The 18,825-nt window shown below is 41.2% G+C and overlaps 1 protein-coding gene across 22 annotated transcripts in view; it reads left to right on the plus strand.

The window, feature by feature from the left end:
• Positions 1–18,825, plus strand: part of CNOT1 (CCR4-NOT transcription complex subunit 1) — a 57,651-nt gene that overhangs the window by 14,772 nt on the left and 24,054 nt on the right. For 6 of the 22 annotated variants that reach the window (XM_083452762.1, XM_083452754.1, XM_083452763.1 and 3 more), the window contains exons 6-22: positions 680–734; positions 1,768–1,971; positions 2,852–3,020; positions 3,425–3,551; positions 4,639–4,749; positions 5,576–5,746; positions 6,384–6,511; positions 7,079–7,319; positions 8,336–8,455; positions 9,767–9,889; positions 10,118–10,269; positions 10,991–11,141; positions 11,958–12,162; positions 12,438–12,581; positions 15,184–15,308; positions 16,121–16,407; positions 18,507–18,585. In XM_083452762.1, coding sequence (XP_083308888.1) covers positions 680–734; positions 1,768–1,971; positions 2,852–3,020; positions 3,425–3,551; positions 4,639–4,749; positions 5,576–5,746; positions 6,384–6,511; positions 7,079–7,319; positions 8,336–8,455; positions 9,767–9,889; positions 10,118–10,269; positions 10,991–11,141; positions 11,958–12,162; positions 12,438–12,581; positions 15,184–15,308; positions 16,121–16,407; positions 18,507–18,585 — 2,592 coding nt within the window. The remainder of the gene's footprint in view (positions 1–679; positions 735–1,767; positions 1,972–2,851; positions 3,021–3,424; positions 3,552–4,638; positions 4,750–5,575; positions 5,747–6,383; positions 6,512–7,078; positions 7,320–8,335; positions 8,456–9,766; positions 9,890–10,117; positions 10,270–10,990; positions 11,142–11,957; positions 12,163–12,437; positions 12,582–15,183; positions 15,309–16,120; positions 16,408–18,506; positions 18,586–18,825) is intronic. The other 16 variants (XM_083452749.1, XM_083452755.1, XM_083452748.1 and 13 more) reach the window with 7 other exon arrangements.

Raw genomic sequence — 18,825 nt, forward strand, 5'->3', positions numbered from 1 at the left:
CTTTTATCATCATATAATCTGCTGTTTTCAGAACAGCTGCACTCTACACCAGTATTTTCATGAAACTGTCCATCACAACTCCCAAGATCTTCTTCCTAGTCACTCTCTCAGTTTGGATCTCATCAGTGGTTTTTTTAGGCTTTTGTTTATCACTTTTCACTTGTTTTATGCTGAACTGCATTTGCGTTTAAAATGTCCAGTCACCCAGTTTGGAGAAGATCTTGTGGAGCACCATTTTGTTTTAATGCCCCAAATAATTTGATGTTGGCTATGAACTTGGCTACCTAAATATAGATCATTTATAAACAAATTAAAAGCACTGGCCCCAATAGGAATACTATGGAGGGACTGACATCCTGACAGAATCTGAGGAAGGTTAACAGCTGGTAGTGCTCTTAGAAATGTTCCAACCATATTAAATAAGGTGTGGCATTAGTCACAATGATTTCCTGTCCATCTTGCTTTAGAGTAGCAGCACTGACATCAACGTCACCCTCCAAATCCTAATCCACCTCGTGGGCATCCTTGGTGGGGGTATTTTTAACTCTCAGTGGCATGAGGAAAGTTGTGGGGAGGACAGTAAAATTCAGCCCTGGTGTTTCTCTTTGCCAGTCTAGTTGCCAGACAGCTGGACTATGTATGTGATGGGTGCTAATGCAGTTCTTTCTTCTATTTGTAGGTTATTTTTGGCCTTGCTTTGCTAAACTCCTTCAACCCAGATCTACGAGGTTTTGGTAAGATAAATTTGTATAGTATTATAGACACACATACCAGATTTTACTTCAGTTTTAGTATAATCTGATTCCTGAGTTGTCTATAAGAGACTTTAGTTTTCATCCTTCTCCTGGATTTAGTTGCTTAAGTTGTAGAATCCAAGGGCCAGAAGGTACCACAGTGCAAGGTCCAGTTAACTCATTCAAGGATCAGCCTTGTAGTTGCCTCCGCTGATGTTTGGAGGGAGGGGAAACACCCCAGATCTTAAAAATCTTGCCTGATCTTTGTGGCTAATAGAATGTTCTGAAAACATAAGATACAGCTCTCCTTGAGCCCTTCCAGAAAGCCCTTCCACATGGGAACCATATGTAAGCTGCTCTGAGCTCACAATATAAATCTAATACAACACACCCACCCAAAAAATCTTAAGAGGTAATTAAGAAATATGAAATCTGCTTCCTTATGTCAGTTCTATTGACCTGGACTCTGAAAGTAGTTGATCTGCGGGTCACTGATCCAAAATATTCCCTTCTTTCTTAATTAAATGAGGTAACTACAGGCAACAATTTTTCCATTAATCTGAGTTTCCTAGAACCACTTGTTAGTCCTGTTTAAAGTATATTTGGAAGTAAAAATTCTTAGGGTGTAATAGAAGCTGTATCTGGATCACCATTAGAATTTGAGTAGAGTCATGATAGGGCAGGCAGGTTTTAGGTGCAACCTAAGCAGGAAAAAGTGAAATTGGTGAAAAAGCCAAGCATGTATGCCCAGAGAAGTACCAGCTTCCACTTCTCCTTTCTTGTGCTTGTACCAAACAGTGTAAGGAAATGCAAGGTGGCATCAAGTGAGGTTGCATTCCAAGGCAGGGTGGTGCTAAGTTATTCTGACTGGTTGTTCTAGTATGCAACTGTCTATATACTGTCACACTTATTGTGTGACGATCAGAGCAGTTGGCAAGTGCTGTTGATAAACCAGAAGAGCAGATGCATAAAGTTTTTTAAAAAGCAATTTAGTTAACGGCTTTCGGTTTCTCTCTCTCTCTCTCTTTAAAAGCTGCTCAGTTTATTAAACAGAAACTTCCTGATCTTCTGCGATCATACATTGACGCAGACGTCAGTGGAAATCAAGAAGGTGGCTTCCAAGATATTGCAATAGAGGTCTTGCACCTCCTCCTATCCCATCTTCTTTTTGGACAGAAGGGAGCCTTTGGGGTTGGACAGGAACAGATTGACGCTTTTCTCAAAACATTACGTAGAGGCAAGTATTGTATTTGATACATCTATTTGAAACCCATTTCTAAAAGGAATAAATTTTTGTGGGGGGTAAACATTTGGTGGTAATCTAGAAAAGAAACGAGGATCCTGAAACGATTATCTTAATGCAGATCCTTATAGGATTGTCTGCACATTATGTCTTTCAGATACTATAACTGGTAGAAGTTTGGCTATCACAACTTTAGATGGGTATTATTGTTGGCACTCCATTTAGAAATGGGATGGGGCTTGGATATAAATTGATGCTTTCCACCCCTCTGAAATTTTGGCCTGGGCTTCTCTGGCCCTGCTATCTTAGCCTTCCCCTTCCCTTTCCTGTTAAAACTTGTGGCAGTTTCAAGGTGCTTTAGAATGTTGCTGTGACAGTCCAGAGGATGTAATGGAGGCAGTAATGTGAGGCCCAGTTTGCACAACATAGTAAACCATAGTTTACTGTGCACACACCTTAATGGGCAATAATTGACTTGTTGAGAGCAAAGTGAACCATAATTGCTGGTTTGGTCATAATATTAAGCCCTGGGATAATTGTTTGCTTCCTCCCAGAGTGTGTGGGAAGGAGCAAAGGAGCCAAGCGAGACATGTTCATTGGTAAAGCATTAAGTATGGCTCACCATGGTATGCAACTAAGGTCATATTATCTAAATAGCTGTACTGTCACAGTAGGACAGTAAATAGGTCAAAAGTTGGGGTATAAAATAAATTGCTTTCTGTGTCTCTAAATTCCAAGACAGTGATCTTAAACACCTTTTTATTCAAAACCTCTTTGGTCATAACATGATTTTCACAATATGAAACAAATTATTATTGGGGTTCTGTGTTGGTCATTGGTCCTTCTGAAATGCTAAAATACTCTGGGATCTCAGATTTTCCCCAGGAACGTTGCCCTGTGGTGCTTGCACCACTCCTATACCCTGAAAAACGGGACATTCTAATGGACAGGATCCTGCCTGATTCTGGAGGGATAGCAAAAACAATGATGGAGAGCTCTCTTGCAGACTTCATGCAGGAAGTTGGCTATGGCTTTTGTACAAGGTACGTAGATAAATTCACTGAAATTTGGAGTTGATGTCCTGACTCTTAAGTCATACTTTGAATAGCCCCATTGAAATGAAAGGACAAGTTATGTCAGTTGAGAAGGCTGTTGGAGGTTGGAGGACAGCTATACAGCTGCAAGTAAAACTTTTAGTGTGTTTTAAGTGCAATATACAATGTCACACTAGGCGGCGGTGCTGAGCCTTATGGAAAATTCAATGTATTTTTAAAAACGCTTTTTTAAAATGTATTTTCAGAATGGTTTTTATATGCACATAGATTCCACCCTAGTCTAGCTTAATGTACTGACTTGAGTATCGGTAATACTCCTTAAAATAGACATACTTGATAGAAAACAATTATATACCAAGTTTTGTGGAGGTCATTGTGACTTGCCTTTCTAGTGTGGAGGAATGTCGCAACATCATCACACAGTTTGGTGTGGGAGAGGTCACTGCTGCCCAGGTTGCCAGGGTTTTGGGAATGATGGCTCGAACACACTCAGGATTGGCAGACGGCATTCCTTTGCAGGTGAGTGTCCTCTGTGTTGAGAGGTATTTTAACTGAATATAACTTAAACAGAACTACTGAATGGTGTTTACACAGAAGATTTTGGAGCCGCTTAATTCCTATGATACTGAGCAACAAGCATGACTGAAAGGTTAAAAGACTTCCAGCACTTCAGCATTTTATGCCAAATGCTGTTTAACAGCTCTGTGTAACCTGTTGATGGGGGGGGGGATTATAAGGGGACTTGGAAGTGCTGTGTCATAATATCCAACTCTGTTTCTCTGTACCATCTTAATTCAGTGTGGCTGTGCAAATGAAGTGGTGCCTGGGTGCAGTGGTGGACTAGAGGGTGGCCAATAAACTGAGCTTGAAAGATGGAGGTTCTCCGGGTAGGCAGGAAATAGGTTAGTAGGGTGGGGCTGCACTAAATCCATTGTTACTCAAGGCTCAAGTGGTTTCAGTGGATAGGAGTGCCTTCTGCCAGCTTCTTTTGATATGACAGTTGTGGTTGTTCCTGGATCATGATAGATTGGCTATGATAGTTCATACACCACCCAATTGGATTGCTGCAGTGTACCCTGCTTGTGGCTTTTCTTAAGGCATGTCTGGAAGTTGCAGCTGGTGCAGAATGCTGTAACAAGGTTGCAGGAGGGAGAATAATTTTGACAACACCGTTGCTGAAAGGACTGCACTGGCTTCTGGTATACTACTGAGCCAAGTTTAAGGGTTTGTGGAAAAACTTGGGTCAGATTATCTAAGTCTCCCTTAACATGTGCCCCTGCCTGGTTGCTCCGTTCCTCAGGAGAGACAATCATAATAGTACTCCATGCTCCTGCTTTTTGTCCAATGTTCACAAAAAAGGGGTTTTGTTTTTAATTCTGTTTATTACTGTTTGCTCATAAAGCCTTTCCCTCTATTTTATTGTTAAGGGACATGCTGACAGTGCATTATAGAAGACAGTTTAAGTATTGCTGATCTGCAGTAATAAATGTGTTGCAATCGTAAAATTCAAACTCCACTCTGTCACTTGATCTTATTTCTTGATCTACTAAATCCATCTACACAACCGACGTCACAGGAATTCTAAACCTACATGCTTAATTTACAGTCCATCTCTGCTCCTGGAAGTGGAATTTGGAGTGATGGAAGAGATAAAAATGATGGAACACAGTCCCATACCTGGAATGTGGAGGTTCTGATTGACGTGCTTAAAGAGCTGGTATGTTAATCACAATCTGACCTTTTGAGGAAAAACTGAATGCCAGAAACTTAAGGGCTGTTTCATGTATGATAGATTTCCTGTAAGGATGTCACTTCTGTGAAAGAAACTGCATATGTTTGGTTATGTTTGAGCATGTGTATATTTTGCCATGTGTGTATAGCTGGAAATGCTGAATGGTGGGTTCTGCTGCATTTGGTTGTAAAACATGTAGGTTAAAGTTAGAAAAACTGATCAACAGTATTAACAGGCAAGCTCTGTATACTGTATGTGTGGCTATTGGAGAAGACAAGCAAACATGATTTTAACCAGAGATGATTATAAACAGAGAGAGGTTCATTTGGTACTAGATTGTCATCACTGTAACTAGGTCCCTGATGAACTGGCAAGTCACTATTTTCTCAAAGGTCAACTGAGAATGACATAGCATGTCTATTCTGCTATGCATGATTAGCATTAGTTTAGTGTCCCCTTGTTTGGCTCCATGCTTACATTGCAAATGATGTAAGATTTATTCTGCTTTGATCAGGACTTTGCAAGTGGTGCTGATTAGAGATATGGTATCATTAAAGCACACCTTTATTTGTTCTTTACTGGTGACAAATCCTTACCATGTATTTAGCAGTGTTTTAGTTCATTTAAGGGATACTTATCCTCTGTTGTATTTAGTGTTTTTAAAATATATTTTCTATGTAGTACCCTATGTAGCTAATGGCCTGCTTCATATCTTACGAATTGTTTCTAAGTTGTATAAGGAGAAATGTGAAAGCATGCTCTTTATTTTTGCCTCCATAAGTTGCACCACTATTTGTTTTACTCTTTGCAGAACCCAAATTTGAACTTCAAGGAAGTAACCTATGAACTTGACCACCCTGGATTTCAAATTCGTGATAGCAAAGGCTTACAGATTGTGGTGTATGGTGTCCAGAGAGGGCTAGGTCTAGACGTCTTCCCAGTTGATCTCATATATAGACCTTGGAAACATGCAGAAGGACAGGTAAAAATCAAGGAGAAGTTTTTTTCATGCTTTCTTTCTCACTCACTACCGCCACATTGGTTAAAAAGGTAGAGGGACCCCTGACCATTAGGTCCAGTCGCAGACGACTCTGGGGTTGCGGTGCTCATCTCGCTTTGCTGGCCAAGGGAGCTGGCGTACAGCTTCCGGGTCATGTAGCCAGCATGACTAAGCAGCTTCTGGCGTACCAGAGTAGCACACAGAAACACCGTTTACCTTCCCGCCAGAGTGTTACCTATTTATTTACTTGCACTTCATGCTTTCAAACTGCTAGGTTGGCAGGAGCAGGGACCGAGCAACAGGAGCTCATAATTACCATAGAACTTTTAAAAAATGTTCTTTCAGTTTTTTGTTGAATTTTGGCTTTGGGGCTCACTAAGAAAACAGTTGCTATCAAGATGTGATACATCCTTTAATACACTGCAATTACTGTAACAGGTAGCGATCAGACTATAGAAGACTGAATCTTAGAACTTTCAGAAAGTTATTTGGAAAAGCAATCATAATAGCATAAGTGTGAGAGGGAGGGGTGGTGATTGCTTAGGAGGAAGTGCATCAAGACAGTGTAACATGAATGTAGATATGAAATGACTCTTACAGTGATGTAATTTTGTTGCAGCTCTCATTCATCCAGCATTCCCTCATTAATCCAGAGATCTTCTGTTTTGCTGACTACCCCTGTCATACTGTTGCCACGGATATTTTGAAAGCCCCTCCCGAGGATGACAATCGAGAAATTGCCACATGGTAAACAGTATTATTTTTCTTGGGAATACAGCTGCTTCAGCATTCTGAAATGATGAGCCAGAGTATTCATGGTTGATATCCCTTTCTTGCTTTTCTGACAGCCTTTTGGTAAGAAGGTTTTGAGTCACTAAGTGCTTCAAACTTGAGAGGATGTGTGTGCAACAGGGATGGCCCATTAGTTCAGCAGAGGGGTCTCCCTCAGACACTGGCTGCATTTGCTAGTCTGTAAATAGTTGCATAGATAATGAGAGCAACATGTTAAATTAACCATGTGTATTAAGCTGCTATGAACTAAACATTGATTATATTTTTGCTGTGGTCTGGTTTGTGAAGGTTGGATCTTGATTTCTAGGCAGGCCTTTGGACTGTTCTGACCACTCTGCATGCTACTTGATGGAAGTTGACTTTGATATCTATTTCCCCAAGTTTGGTTATTTCAAATATTGTCGAGCATAACAGAATTTAGAATTACGTCATTTGATACTCATGTTAGCTTGGTGTAACAGACATCAAGCCAGAATCCTGTCAACTGATTCACAATATTGCATTTACCCCCTTATTTGTTAGGAAGAGCCTGGACTTGATTGAGTCCCTGTTGCGGTTGGCAGAGGTTGGCCAGTATGAGCAAGTTAAGCAGCTCTTCAGCTTCCCTATCAAGCACTGTCCAGATATGCTGGTATTGGCATTACTACAGATCAACACTTCCTGGCATACTTTGCGGCATGAACTCATCTCCACACTTATGCCCATTTTTCTTGGCAACCATCCCAACTCTGCCATAATCCTGCATTATGCATGGCATGGGCAGGTAAGGGCATTACAATGGTTTTGTTTTGACAACAGAGTTTAAACTTGCCGCTGTGTTATGCTCCTGAAAGAAGGGTGGGATAGAAATTTGATTGTTCTTTGCTCCATGAGAGTTGTCCTGGGTGTGAGGTGATTTTTGTTATGTACCTGTACTATTTTTCAACTGTGAAGCTATCCAGACAGCTTGACCTCAGTATGAATATACTTATGACTTCCAGATATCCCTCATTTTAATCTGCCACAGGAACAGAGAGGGGGTCAGTCCTATATTAGTGTTTGGGTGGCCTGTAACACAGCTGGATTGGAATAAACACACTGAGCAGTAGCAACCCCCTGTCCCTGTCCCTCTCCTTTCCCTAGTTAAAAGTTGCTTCATGCAGCAGTTGCATGTGCATTCTGTCTTGGAGAGACAGCACACATGTGCTATTGCCTTTCCCCCCCTGCCAAGTTTAATTGTTACAGACCCTGCATTTATATGCAATATGACCTGCTGCAGTTCTATAATAACCTCAGGAAATAATATACCTTGCCTACCTGACCATGGAAATAAATTGCTATGCTATTATGCATCAGCCACTTAATTGTTCTTTTGTGCCTTTATGGAGAGATGGAGCATAAATGTGTTAAAAGTGGAGCCAATCTTTGGCATCTCCATTGTTATTCCTGAAGGTTAAGTCAGTAAAGGGGAAAATGGCTTGGTGTTTTGATTTGTTATTGTAATAAGGCTCCATCACATCTGCTGGTGGAGCAAAGCACAGGGGCCAATCTGGCTGTATGGTAGGGGCAAGTTGTGGAGGCTAAAGGGTTGGAGGAGCAAGGTACCTAGAATGGGGGGGGGGGGAGAGAGAGAAATAAGCTGAAACCCTCTTCCACCTGCTACTTTTGTTTTCATTGAATTGGAACCTGTGATTTTCAGTGTTCCAGAGCAGCAAGGGACTTGCCATGTGCCGGTTTAATTGCTCTTTAAGAGCTAGATAATTTATGTAGTAATCTGAAATTCATCTGATGTTTCCTTAGGGCCAGTCTCCTTCAATTCGCCAGCTCATCATGCATGCTATGGCAGAATGGTACATGCGAGGGGAACAGTACGACCAAGCAAAATTATCACGTATTCTAGACGTGGCCCAAGACTTGAAGGTGAGTTTGATTCTATATTTTAATTCTGTGGAAAGTGCTTTGACTTTAGTGTTGGGGTTGTGTGAGATGCAGGGTTTGGGAGTGGAGGAAAATAAGTATCACATCAGAGGACATGTTTATCCTAAGGACAGGAAGAGGTTATGTGTAGGAAGAGAAACTCATCTCTTCACTTAATACGAAGCTGTGTTGCTAAATTTGTGACTTGCTAAAGTAATTTTTTCCATCTGCAGAGTTACTAAGATCCTGAGCTGTAGTTTTCTTTTTTTGTTTCTACGATCTTGCATTAGAGCAGCTCCAAAGACTCTTAAAAACTTGCAAAGTGTCACTGCCGTTGTATGTTTGTCTTTCTTCTTCATCAAGAAAGTGTGTGAGATTTTGGTGGCATTGAATATCATAACTCTATAGCTTTTATTAGACACTACTGGGTCAGCATTCATGTTATAACTCTCCCCAAAGGAGCCCAGGGTGGCAATTTGGTTAAGTTTGGTTCAGCACTACTGAAGGCACATAATTACTTGCTTATTTCAAGCAAGGTGTATTGTCACCAGATGGTATCAGTGTATTGCCTCAAGCTCCATGGCTATGCAACCTCTTTTTCTTTGGAGTTTGTACAAGAGCCCTTGCAATTGAAATGAATAGAAGTCATGTATAGTGTATATTCCTCTGAAATTTAATGGGCAGGATAATGTTGGGTTTCCAGCAGTGATAGGAGCTCAAACCACCCATAAAAACTGCTCTCCCAAGCAGCCAGGTGATGAGGTAGGGGTTGGTTCTCCAGTCTTCCTCCAGTCTTGCACAGGCAATTTCTAGGCCTGTTCCACCCAAGCATAGAAAGAGCCGTAACTGCTGAAGGAGGGAAGAGTGAGCAGTCCCACTTGTGGATAATGCGTACAACCCACCCAGCTTTAATGGCCATGAGGGTGGTGAGGATTACCGTCAACAGGGTGCCTGTCACCTATAGATCAGAAAATAGGGAGAGAAGAATTACTTATGTCACTTTGCTGTGAAGCCTTCCACCCTCAATGGCTTTGCCTTGCCTGTGGTCTTCCACATCTCCTCCCCCCCCCTCAAATTCTTAGGTTGGAGGGAAAAGCAATGTGTCCAGTGTATTCTTCTCCCAGGAGGAGGAATTCCCACCCTGGAAGCTGCTTTGCTGGCTGCCGTCTCTGTCATGTTCTGTGTGACGTAAAAAAATGTTGGGAACTGAATAATATATAGATATGGTGGGGGAGGGTGTATGTGTGTAGGCTAATTCTGAGGGAAGCGTAGCCTGATACTTTGACTAGCAGTTTTCTAACTCTCTTTCTTTAGGCGTTGTCAATGCTGCTAAATGGTACTCCATTTGCCTTTGTTATTGACCTTGCTGCACTTGCCTCTCGACGGGAATACCTCAAACTAGACAAATGGCTCACAGATAAAATTCGGGAGCATGGGGTAAAGCAGGATTTTCTTAATTATTTTTGCAATTTTTTTGGTGGTAACAGTCACTTCTTTTTTAAAAAAATGTTTCCCTGCAGTTTATAAAAATTGCTTTCAGCATGCACTCTTGAGTGATAATGTTGAACTAATACCCAGTATTTTCTATATCATAATTTTGTTAACATTCTTGAACTATTGTTAAGTGTGTGTGTCCCACTGAAATTTGCACTTTTCCTCCCCTAGGAGCCTTTCATCCAAGCCTGCATGACTTTCCTAAAGAGAAGGTGCCCCTCTATCTTAGGTGGCCTTGCCCCAGAGAAAGACCAGCCCAAAAGTGCTCAACTTCCTCCAGAGACACTGGCAACTATGCTGGCTTGCCTGCAGGCTTGTGCTGGGTAAGCATATAATATATTCTGGGATAGGGTGTCAGTCTCATAAATAGTGGTTAAGAAGGTGAATTTACCAACTGGGAACTTGGCTATGAGCTCACTAGGTGGCCTTTGTGAGCTGCCATTTCTCAGCCACCTTCTCATCCTCCAGATCCTCTGTAGCACTGGCCTATCTGGCAAGGTTGGTGTAAAGTTTGTACTGTGTCTGTTTGGGAAGTGCTTTGAGCATTTTGTAAAAGTACTAAATAAATCCTGTGTAAGTCATTTTAGTTCCATTGGGGCCATTATTAGGAAGTAAAAAGTCAGGGCTTTGGCAAATGCAGCCTTTGGACAGAGGGTTTTGCCTTTGCCAAGGTCCAGTGCTGTGTAATGAGTAGGATTTTGTATATTTAGGTTGTACTTAAAAGCATATGTAGAAGAGTTGGAGATAACCCCGCAGGGCTATTTGTCACTTGTCTCTGGAGTTTGTAATACCTTGTTAGTTGGTTGGCAAGTTTGTTCTTCAGTTAAATAAGGGGTCAGTATATATATTGGCTGATCAGTTGAAACAAGCCAGGTGATAGTTTTTCTGGTCTTGGGAGGTTGGGGAGCTCTTTCCTCTGGTCTAGTTGGGACATTGTGTTCCAGGCAGTGCTAGTGCTATCCTAGTTCTAAAGACAGCTCTCTTAGCACCTAGATAAAAGGGGGAGTTTTATTGGCAAGTAAAAATAATTTCTTCTCCCATTAGAAGTGTGTCTCAAGAGCTGTCAGAAACTATTCTAACCATGGTAGCCAACTGCAGCAATGTCATGAACAAAGCCAGGCAGCCACCACCTGGAGTTATGCCCAAAGGACGTCCACCAAGTGCTAGTAGCCTAGATGCCATCTCTCCTGTACAGGTATGTGGATGCTGAAAGAAGCTAAAGTAGCATAATAATGGGAGGAGGTGCCTTTTTATATGTCTCTAAACTTAGTTTTTTATTCATAATCAAATGTAATTCAAACATATTAATTGAAACCTTGCAGTTTAAGCACCATCTTTGAACCTGACATGTCTTTTTCATGGCTTCTTGGGTCAAGCAATGGTGCTAGATTGTAAGGACTTGTTATAACTGGGGCTCCTCAGTTCTCAGCTGAGCTGCTCTTTTAAAAACAAGTTACATATTAGTACATATTAGACACCACACACTGTCACTTCTGCTTCCAGGTTTAATAGGGAGGAAGACCTGGTTCTAGTAACTATATTCAGTGGTAGATATAATAGCCTTTCATGATTTACTTTCTAAAGATTTAATTTGGAACCATTCTGCAGACTAAAGATTAATTGAGCAGCTTTTCATTAATGAAAAGAAATTGTGTGATACTAACAAGCAAACAGTGAGGATTCTAAGCTTTCTTCTATAAGTTTCACAGAGCTTTTTGTAAAAGTTAGCTCTTAAAGCTAAGTGGTTGTTTGGGCTCCAGAACAAACTATTTCTGTGCCGCCCAACCCCCAAAACCACAATATGATGTTTAGTTTTAAAAGGTTATACAGAAATACCTTGCATTTCATGCGTTTTGAAGGTGGAGGATGCCTAACGGGTTTGTAAGAGTAGACCCAAAGTGTAAGGAGTTGATGTGTGGTCTTAACTGATTTTGGCAAGGCTGATCTGAATGAATATTGATTGATATAGAAAATAACCCCTTGTCTCTTTGAATATTGATTTTATCCTCAGATTGATCCACTTGCTGCTGGGATGGCATCTCTCAGCCTAGGTGGTTCAGCAGTTCCACACACACAGAGTATGCCAGGTTTTCCTCCAAACTTGAGTTCTGCTTTTAGTACTCCACAGTCACCAGCAAAAGCATTTCCACCGCTTTCCACACAAAACCAGAATACACCTTTTAGTGGGATTGGCGGACTCTCTTCACAGCTTCCAGGTACTTTTGTGTAAAGGGGCTGGTACTCATGGGAGGAATGTGGCTGCTTTTCCTATAATTCCGGCTGGGGGCAAGCACTTCAAATTGTATCCAACTTAGTATACTCAGTGTAAACCCATTGAAACCAGTGGACATGATATTAGTTCTGTGAATTAATTTCAATGGGCCGAATGGAAGTACCATGTTGACACTATTCAGGGTGGGAATAGCAAACAAGTTATAATGTCTGTCAGCATTTGTAAACATAACTGAAATGATAATTTTATTTTCCTCAGTAGGTGGTCTTACAACAGGTAGTCTGGGCATAGGAACTGGGGCCCTTGGCCTCCCTGCAGTGAATAATGACCCATTTGTGCCAAGAAAACTGAGTACATCAGGACTGAACCAGCCTACATTCCAGCAGAGTAAGATGAAACCTTGTAAGTGGTAATGTTGTCTGATTGTGAAGTGTGACTGTGGATGTGCGGTAAATGTGAGTTTTCCCTCTAGGGTGGGGGCTGGCAGCGGTCTCTAAGGAGCCTTCTTTGCCCTCCCCAATATCTAGCCTTTCTCCCAGGAATCTTGGAGCAGCTTATGTTGGGCTTCCAGGCAGTCTCCCATTCTTGTGGTGACTAAATTAAAACCTGTTTGGCTTTACCATGCTAATCGTGCTCCCAGCTACTGATGCCAAAAGCTTAACCTTGTACAGTTGTAGGTTCCAAGTAATTTCAGGTTTAAACCAACACAGATCAAGTGGTTTATCAGGCTTCATGAATGAACAGCTTTCATGTGAGTACTTCATAGAATTATTCACAATTGTCCTCAAGACCAAGCTTGTGATATTAGACTAGGAAAGTGTCCCTCAGTTTGATGGGAAAGTGGCATTGTGTACATAGTCTCTGCCACTTTTTAGTGACATTGAAATCTTGCCCAGAAATTGATTTTGTCCAGCTTATTGAGTCTATGCTACTTGTATTTGTCTGTTAGCCCTCGTTCACTCAAAGTGTACCTTTTGTGTCCTTTGGTGATTTTTTTCAGCTTATGGGTGTCTGGGTTGTGGGGGTTGGGAAACTACTTTGAATCATGAAGATGACACATGCAATAGGCAGCATCTTTCAAATCTTGCTGCTGAATATTTCCCAGTAAACCAGACTGAGGCAATGGCCAGAAAATAGGTGAAAGGTGTAGAAATATGCTAGCATTAGTATTAGGCTGGTGGGTTTTAGAGGGTCAACAAGGGGTTAGGTGGCCAGTTGAATGTGGAATGCTTGGTGTTTGGTGTCAGGAATAGATAAAAGGACTCTTCTGGGTAGGGAAGACTTAAGTAGCGAGAACGTACGTCTACAGTTTGCAAGGCCATTATGTTTGATAATCATAGCTACCTGCAAACACCTTAATGTGAGCCTGTGGGACAGAGATGATCTCTAATCTCTTGCTTTGCCTGAAGAAGTTTGAAAGTGTACCTGCACATTAATGTTCAGCATGCTGTGAGTGCTTGTTGCTAATCTAGGGATGAATGATACTTTAATTCTGCAGTCATTCAGATTTGCTTTCCTGGCTTGCAGAATAATCGCTAATAAAGAACAAATGTGTTCTCATAACTAAACCAGCCCTTTCCAACTAAAATTCTTGGTCTATATGCAGTCCCACATATGTGTTACATGCCTGATCTAAACACCATTCAGAACCCTTTAGAGTATGCCACATTTTGGTGACGCAGACCTCATTCTTTCCTGCTCAGTGCCTTTTTGACTGCTGCAGCAGCTTTTGGAGCTTGCATCCTCCCATTTATACCAGAACTTGGCCCTATTTTTCCTTGCTTTGCCAAGCTTCAGCTTTATTTTCTTCTTCTCTCCTAGTGTATCCTCTTTTTAGTTGTCTCACAGTTTCTTCTCCTCTCCTATAGCACAGCGAGCATTCTTCAAGAAATGCTGGGAAGACGGGTTTAATCTTCTATCTATAGATGGAGGAAATGTTCCTGGGTTAACAACATGCTGTTGACTGTTACCCAGGTTGTCATGAATTCATGGCAATAACCCTCTCTGCAATGCAGCAGTCTCCCATCGTGGAACATCTTTCTTTCCTTATTGGGGTGGCTGTCCCCAACTTGCTATGCTTCTTGCCTTGCTCTTGCCAATACTCCCCCAATCTTTCTCCAACTCCAATCACAATGATCAAGATTATGTGCACTTGATCCTTTGTTGTGATACAGCTTGATCTGATCTGTCCTGCCTGTTGAAGGTGGTCTTGGTGTTTCATCTTAACTGGAACTTAGTTCTTTTTATATTGAACCCAAATCCCAACTCAACAACTTTCTTACTAGGTCTGCATGGCTATCAGATTTTCTATAAAGGAGCTTGCTTGCTGTCCCTGTCAATCTGTTCACATTTGACATGGGAAGTAACTACATTCACAGCCTTGCGACCTTGCTTTCTGTGAAATGATTACCCCTTTGATGTGCAAGTTTGAGTGGATGCTGTCATTGAAAGGACTGTACTTATAACATATTGTTTTCCTGACAGTACCTTTCCCACCCTGAGGTAAAACAGCTTGCTAGTCTCCATATGTGGGACCACACGCTGATCATGAAGAAGAAAGATGGGTTGCTTATCTGTAACTGTAGATCTTTGAGTGGTCATCTGTGCAATCACAAAGCTCACTTCTTTCTCCCTCTGCTGGTGTTGCTCTTCTTTGGTCTCTTTTGGGCAGCCACATCCTGCTGGCAAGCACCTTGGTAGCTGAGACAGGGCATCTTGCCAAAACCTTTCCGTGTCTTATCTCTACAAGTTTGGTTTGCAGAGGCACACAAATCCATACATGTAACTTAACGGAGGACCGCTCAAAGAACTACAGTGACAGGAAAGCAACCTCTTTGAGCTCATAATATGAGTGAGACTGCATCCTCATGAAATCTACTGAAATATTCCATGCTGCTTCTGTTCCCTTGGCATTGGATCTGTGATTATGAAATTAATACATTTTCCCTCCATTTTGTGTATTTACTTACTTACTTACTTATTTGGTATCTACTTTTTTCAACAGCTGACTTATCTCAGGTATGGCCAGAGGCAAATCAGCACTTTAGCAAAGAGATTGATGATGAAGCCAACAGCTATTTTCAGCGTATTTATAATCACCCACCGCATCCAACTATGTCTGTAGACGAGGTGAGCTGTGGGTAGTAATGGCATCTCTCTCAACTTGCCCTTCTTCCTTACTGTAGACTTTCTTTTCAGTCTTATGGAAAATTTGAGAAAGTAGGTACTTGCAACATTGCTTTTTGTTTGGTTGCAGTTTAAGGGAAATTTAAATTGTAAAATTCCAATATGTATGTCCATACAGTTGCAGACAACTTTTGTGCAAGTGAAATTGGATGTTTTACGTTGGGTCCAGTGGAAAGATAACTATTCTGAAAGTTTTGTCTGCTTGTTATATGTCACTGTGGAGTTATACTTCACTTTAATTTGATTTGTGCCTCTGTTGGGTGAACACTTCTTCTGAGGGGAGGGGGTTGTTCCTAAATCAACAAAGTGCTACTTAGCAGAGAAAGCTGCAGTCGCTGAGCCTTAAATGTCTGGGTGACCCAGCACACTAAATTGGATCAAATTAGAGTCTCCCCTTTTAGAATGCGTTTCTGAACATGTTTTAGGCAATATTAGGACACACTGTTTAATGTTTTGCGCTTACGGTGTTACAATCATCAGAATATAAACATGCAAAACCCAGCATAATGACATAAACTTCAGTGAATGAGGCCAGCTGCATGTAGCAAGTATTATTTGTTCTTAGTGTTCTGATTCAAGCATGTTAACTGGAGAAACCCTTTTGGCAAGTAAGCAGAATAGAAATAAATAATACATGTGAGATTTTCCCTAGCAAATTTTTTCTGGTTTTCTCAGCGAACTTTACTTTGTGTAGGTGCTCCAAGGGCTAAGCATAATAAATTGAGTCTCTTCATAACATTCTGATTTCTTTACAGGTGTTAGAAATGCTACAGAGGTTTAAGGACTCCAACATTAAACGAGAACGCGAAGTATTTAACTGTATGCTGAGGAACTTGTTTGAGGAATATCGGTTTTTCCCCCAGTACCCCGATAAAGAGCTGCACATAACAGCCTGCCTCTTTGGTGGGATAATAGAGAAAGGACTGGTTACATATATGGCGCTGGGCCTGGCCTTGCGCTATGTTCTTGAAGCCTTACGAAAGCCTTTTACATCCAAAATGTACTATTTTGGTATTGCTGCACTAGATAGATTTAAAAATAGGTGAGTGTGTTTTTATAATATTTCCAAAATGCATGGGGGAATCTCATAACTATATGCCTACTTCAGCAATATATTTAGCTTTCCAATAAAAGGTTGACAGTATATTGCAGTTATTGAACGTGTCTCACAGTAGAGGCATAAATTAAATAGAACCTTCGGCTAATAAAGGGAATGCAGATTTTAAAATAAGTGAAAAGGAAGTAAATTACTTATAGTCTGAATCTGAATAGAAATTGCCTTAAAATGGCTTTGAAAGTATCAGGTGGCATATATATTAATATTGCTATTGGGGGGGAAAGGAGAAAGCAAATCAGTGTTACTGGAAGTGAAGCTGCCTTGTAGACTTACAAAGACTAGGAGCAATCCAGCTAAAGTCGAGCCCATTTTTGTCTCATTGGTATTAATGGGAGGAGCCTCTTTCCCATTGAAATAACTTTGACTGGATTGTACTTTATACGTCTGGGTCATGCAAGGTCACTCTCCCAAGATTCGTTACGATGGAAAGCTTAACTTTCATCCATTTTGCAAGGCAGTATTCATGGCCCTCTAGAAACAACTAGTGGGGGCCTCACTTACCAGATGCCAACATGTCAAAAGTGCTGGTAAGTAGCTACTTCTTTGTTGCACAGTAGAAACCAGTCTGAGTCCATTTCTCCTCTCCCCATAGCAGTGTGACCATTCCACATCCCAGTAGTCAGTTTCCTCTCCTCTTCCTTTCACACTACCTCTGTGTTCTCCTCCATGCCACCCCTGTGAATCCTGTGGCAAGCACTCTGTGATTCTGCACCCTTCTATCTTTTTCAGACAGTTTGCATATTGTTCCTTATCTCCTGCATCTTTGGAGCAAGATACATAGCTTCATACCCCTGTGGGAAAACTTGTCATGTTCAGGATAATTTCTGAAACCATAACTGCTACAAGTTTTTAATGAAAGCTTGAGATTCGCAGAACTTTAGTACATCTTTGGAACATCAGTGCAACTTGGGTTTTGTTTAATATCCCTACTGAGAGACTTTGTAATTTTTATCCATTATTGCTCTGTACTGTTCTTCCTTTCAGTGCTGTATATTTGAATTGGTTTCTTGTTCAGTAGAAATTTTCATTCAAAGAGCTGTCATAGTTTTATCTAGCTGATAAAATGAGAGAGCATAAAGGATTCCTATCTTTAAAGTATATCTAAGCAGACAGGTGTTCTAACAAACATATAGTTCTGAAATTGAAGTTAGCCTTCAAGAGTGAGATTTCTTGACTTATTTAGTTATCAAAACATTTTTATGGCTGAATTTTGCAAATTGGATTCTGTACCTATATTAGCCTTAAATTGCAGAATGTTCTGCATTAAAAACTGTTTCTGCATTGAGAATGTTGTGGGGAGAGCTGCAGAAGAAAGAGGGCCAACAGGGTAGGGAATTCCAGAGGGGGTTAGAGGGGAGCAACAACAAGCTGTATATGTAGTAAAGAGGCATATGTCTGCCATATGTCACTTGAGAAGACTGCTGTGGTTCTTCCAAAGATGTTATTGGGAACTATGAGAGCTATATTGACAAATTGATTGGGTTTTTAGAAAAGGGTAGCTAATAGATCCACATTTATGGGCCACCCCTACAGATTGTGCTAAGTCTTATTGTTTGGTAGGTTGGCCCCTTTGCAATATGCAGTATTCTTGGAGGAGAAAGCCACCAATAGCTCCTAGGTACCATGGTGGCTATATTCTGCCTCCATTTTTGGAGACTGTGTGCCTCTGAATACAAGTTGCTGGGAATTGCATGTGAAGTGAGTGCTGTTGTGCTCAGGTATTGCTTGTGGGCTTTCCATGGGCATTTAGATGGTCACTATGAAAACAAGAGTTCTTGACTAGATGAGCCTTTGTCCTAATTCAGCAGGCTCTTCTTGTGTCCTTGTGCTTATGCCTTGGCAGCATATAGTTGGAACCACTGGCTGCATCAATAGCATTCATGCTTTTGCTAACCAGCTTGCATCTGGTAGAACCAGAAATCTTCACTGCAGATCCAGTATCAGTTAAGCCAAAGATTTAACCATTAATGTATTGATCAGGCCATTTGTTTTCTCCTACTAATGGATAGTTTTACTGTTGACAGATTGAAGGACTATCCCCAGTATTGTCAGCACTTGGCTTCTATTAGTCACTTTATACAGTTCCCTCATCACCTGCAGGAGGTGAGTGTTAAAGGCATGGACAGTGAGGGGTGGGGGAGGACATCTGAATTGAGTTAGGTGTATTTGCATATTGAAAAACCTCAGCGTTCCATTAGTTTCATGCTTCAGGGTCCATTCAGTAAAAGGTACAAAAGGATCTGGAAAACTTGAGTGTGAGTAGCCCATGCATCTGAGAGGAGAGAAACAGGTTAATCTTAATGCATGTCCGCTTTTCTGTAAACCTCCTTTCAAGGAGACCTG

This window comes from Podarcis tiliguerta (assembly GCF_965153285.1).
Source record: "Podarcis tiliguerta genome assembly, chromosome: 8".
Taxonomy (NCBI): Eukaryota; Metazoa; Chordata; class Lepidosauria; order Squamata; family Lacertidae; genus Podarcis; species Podarcis tiliguerta.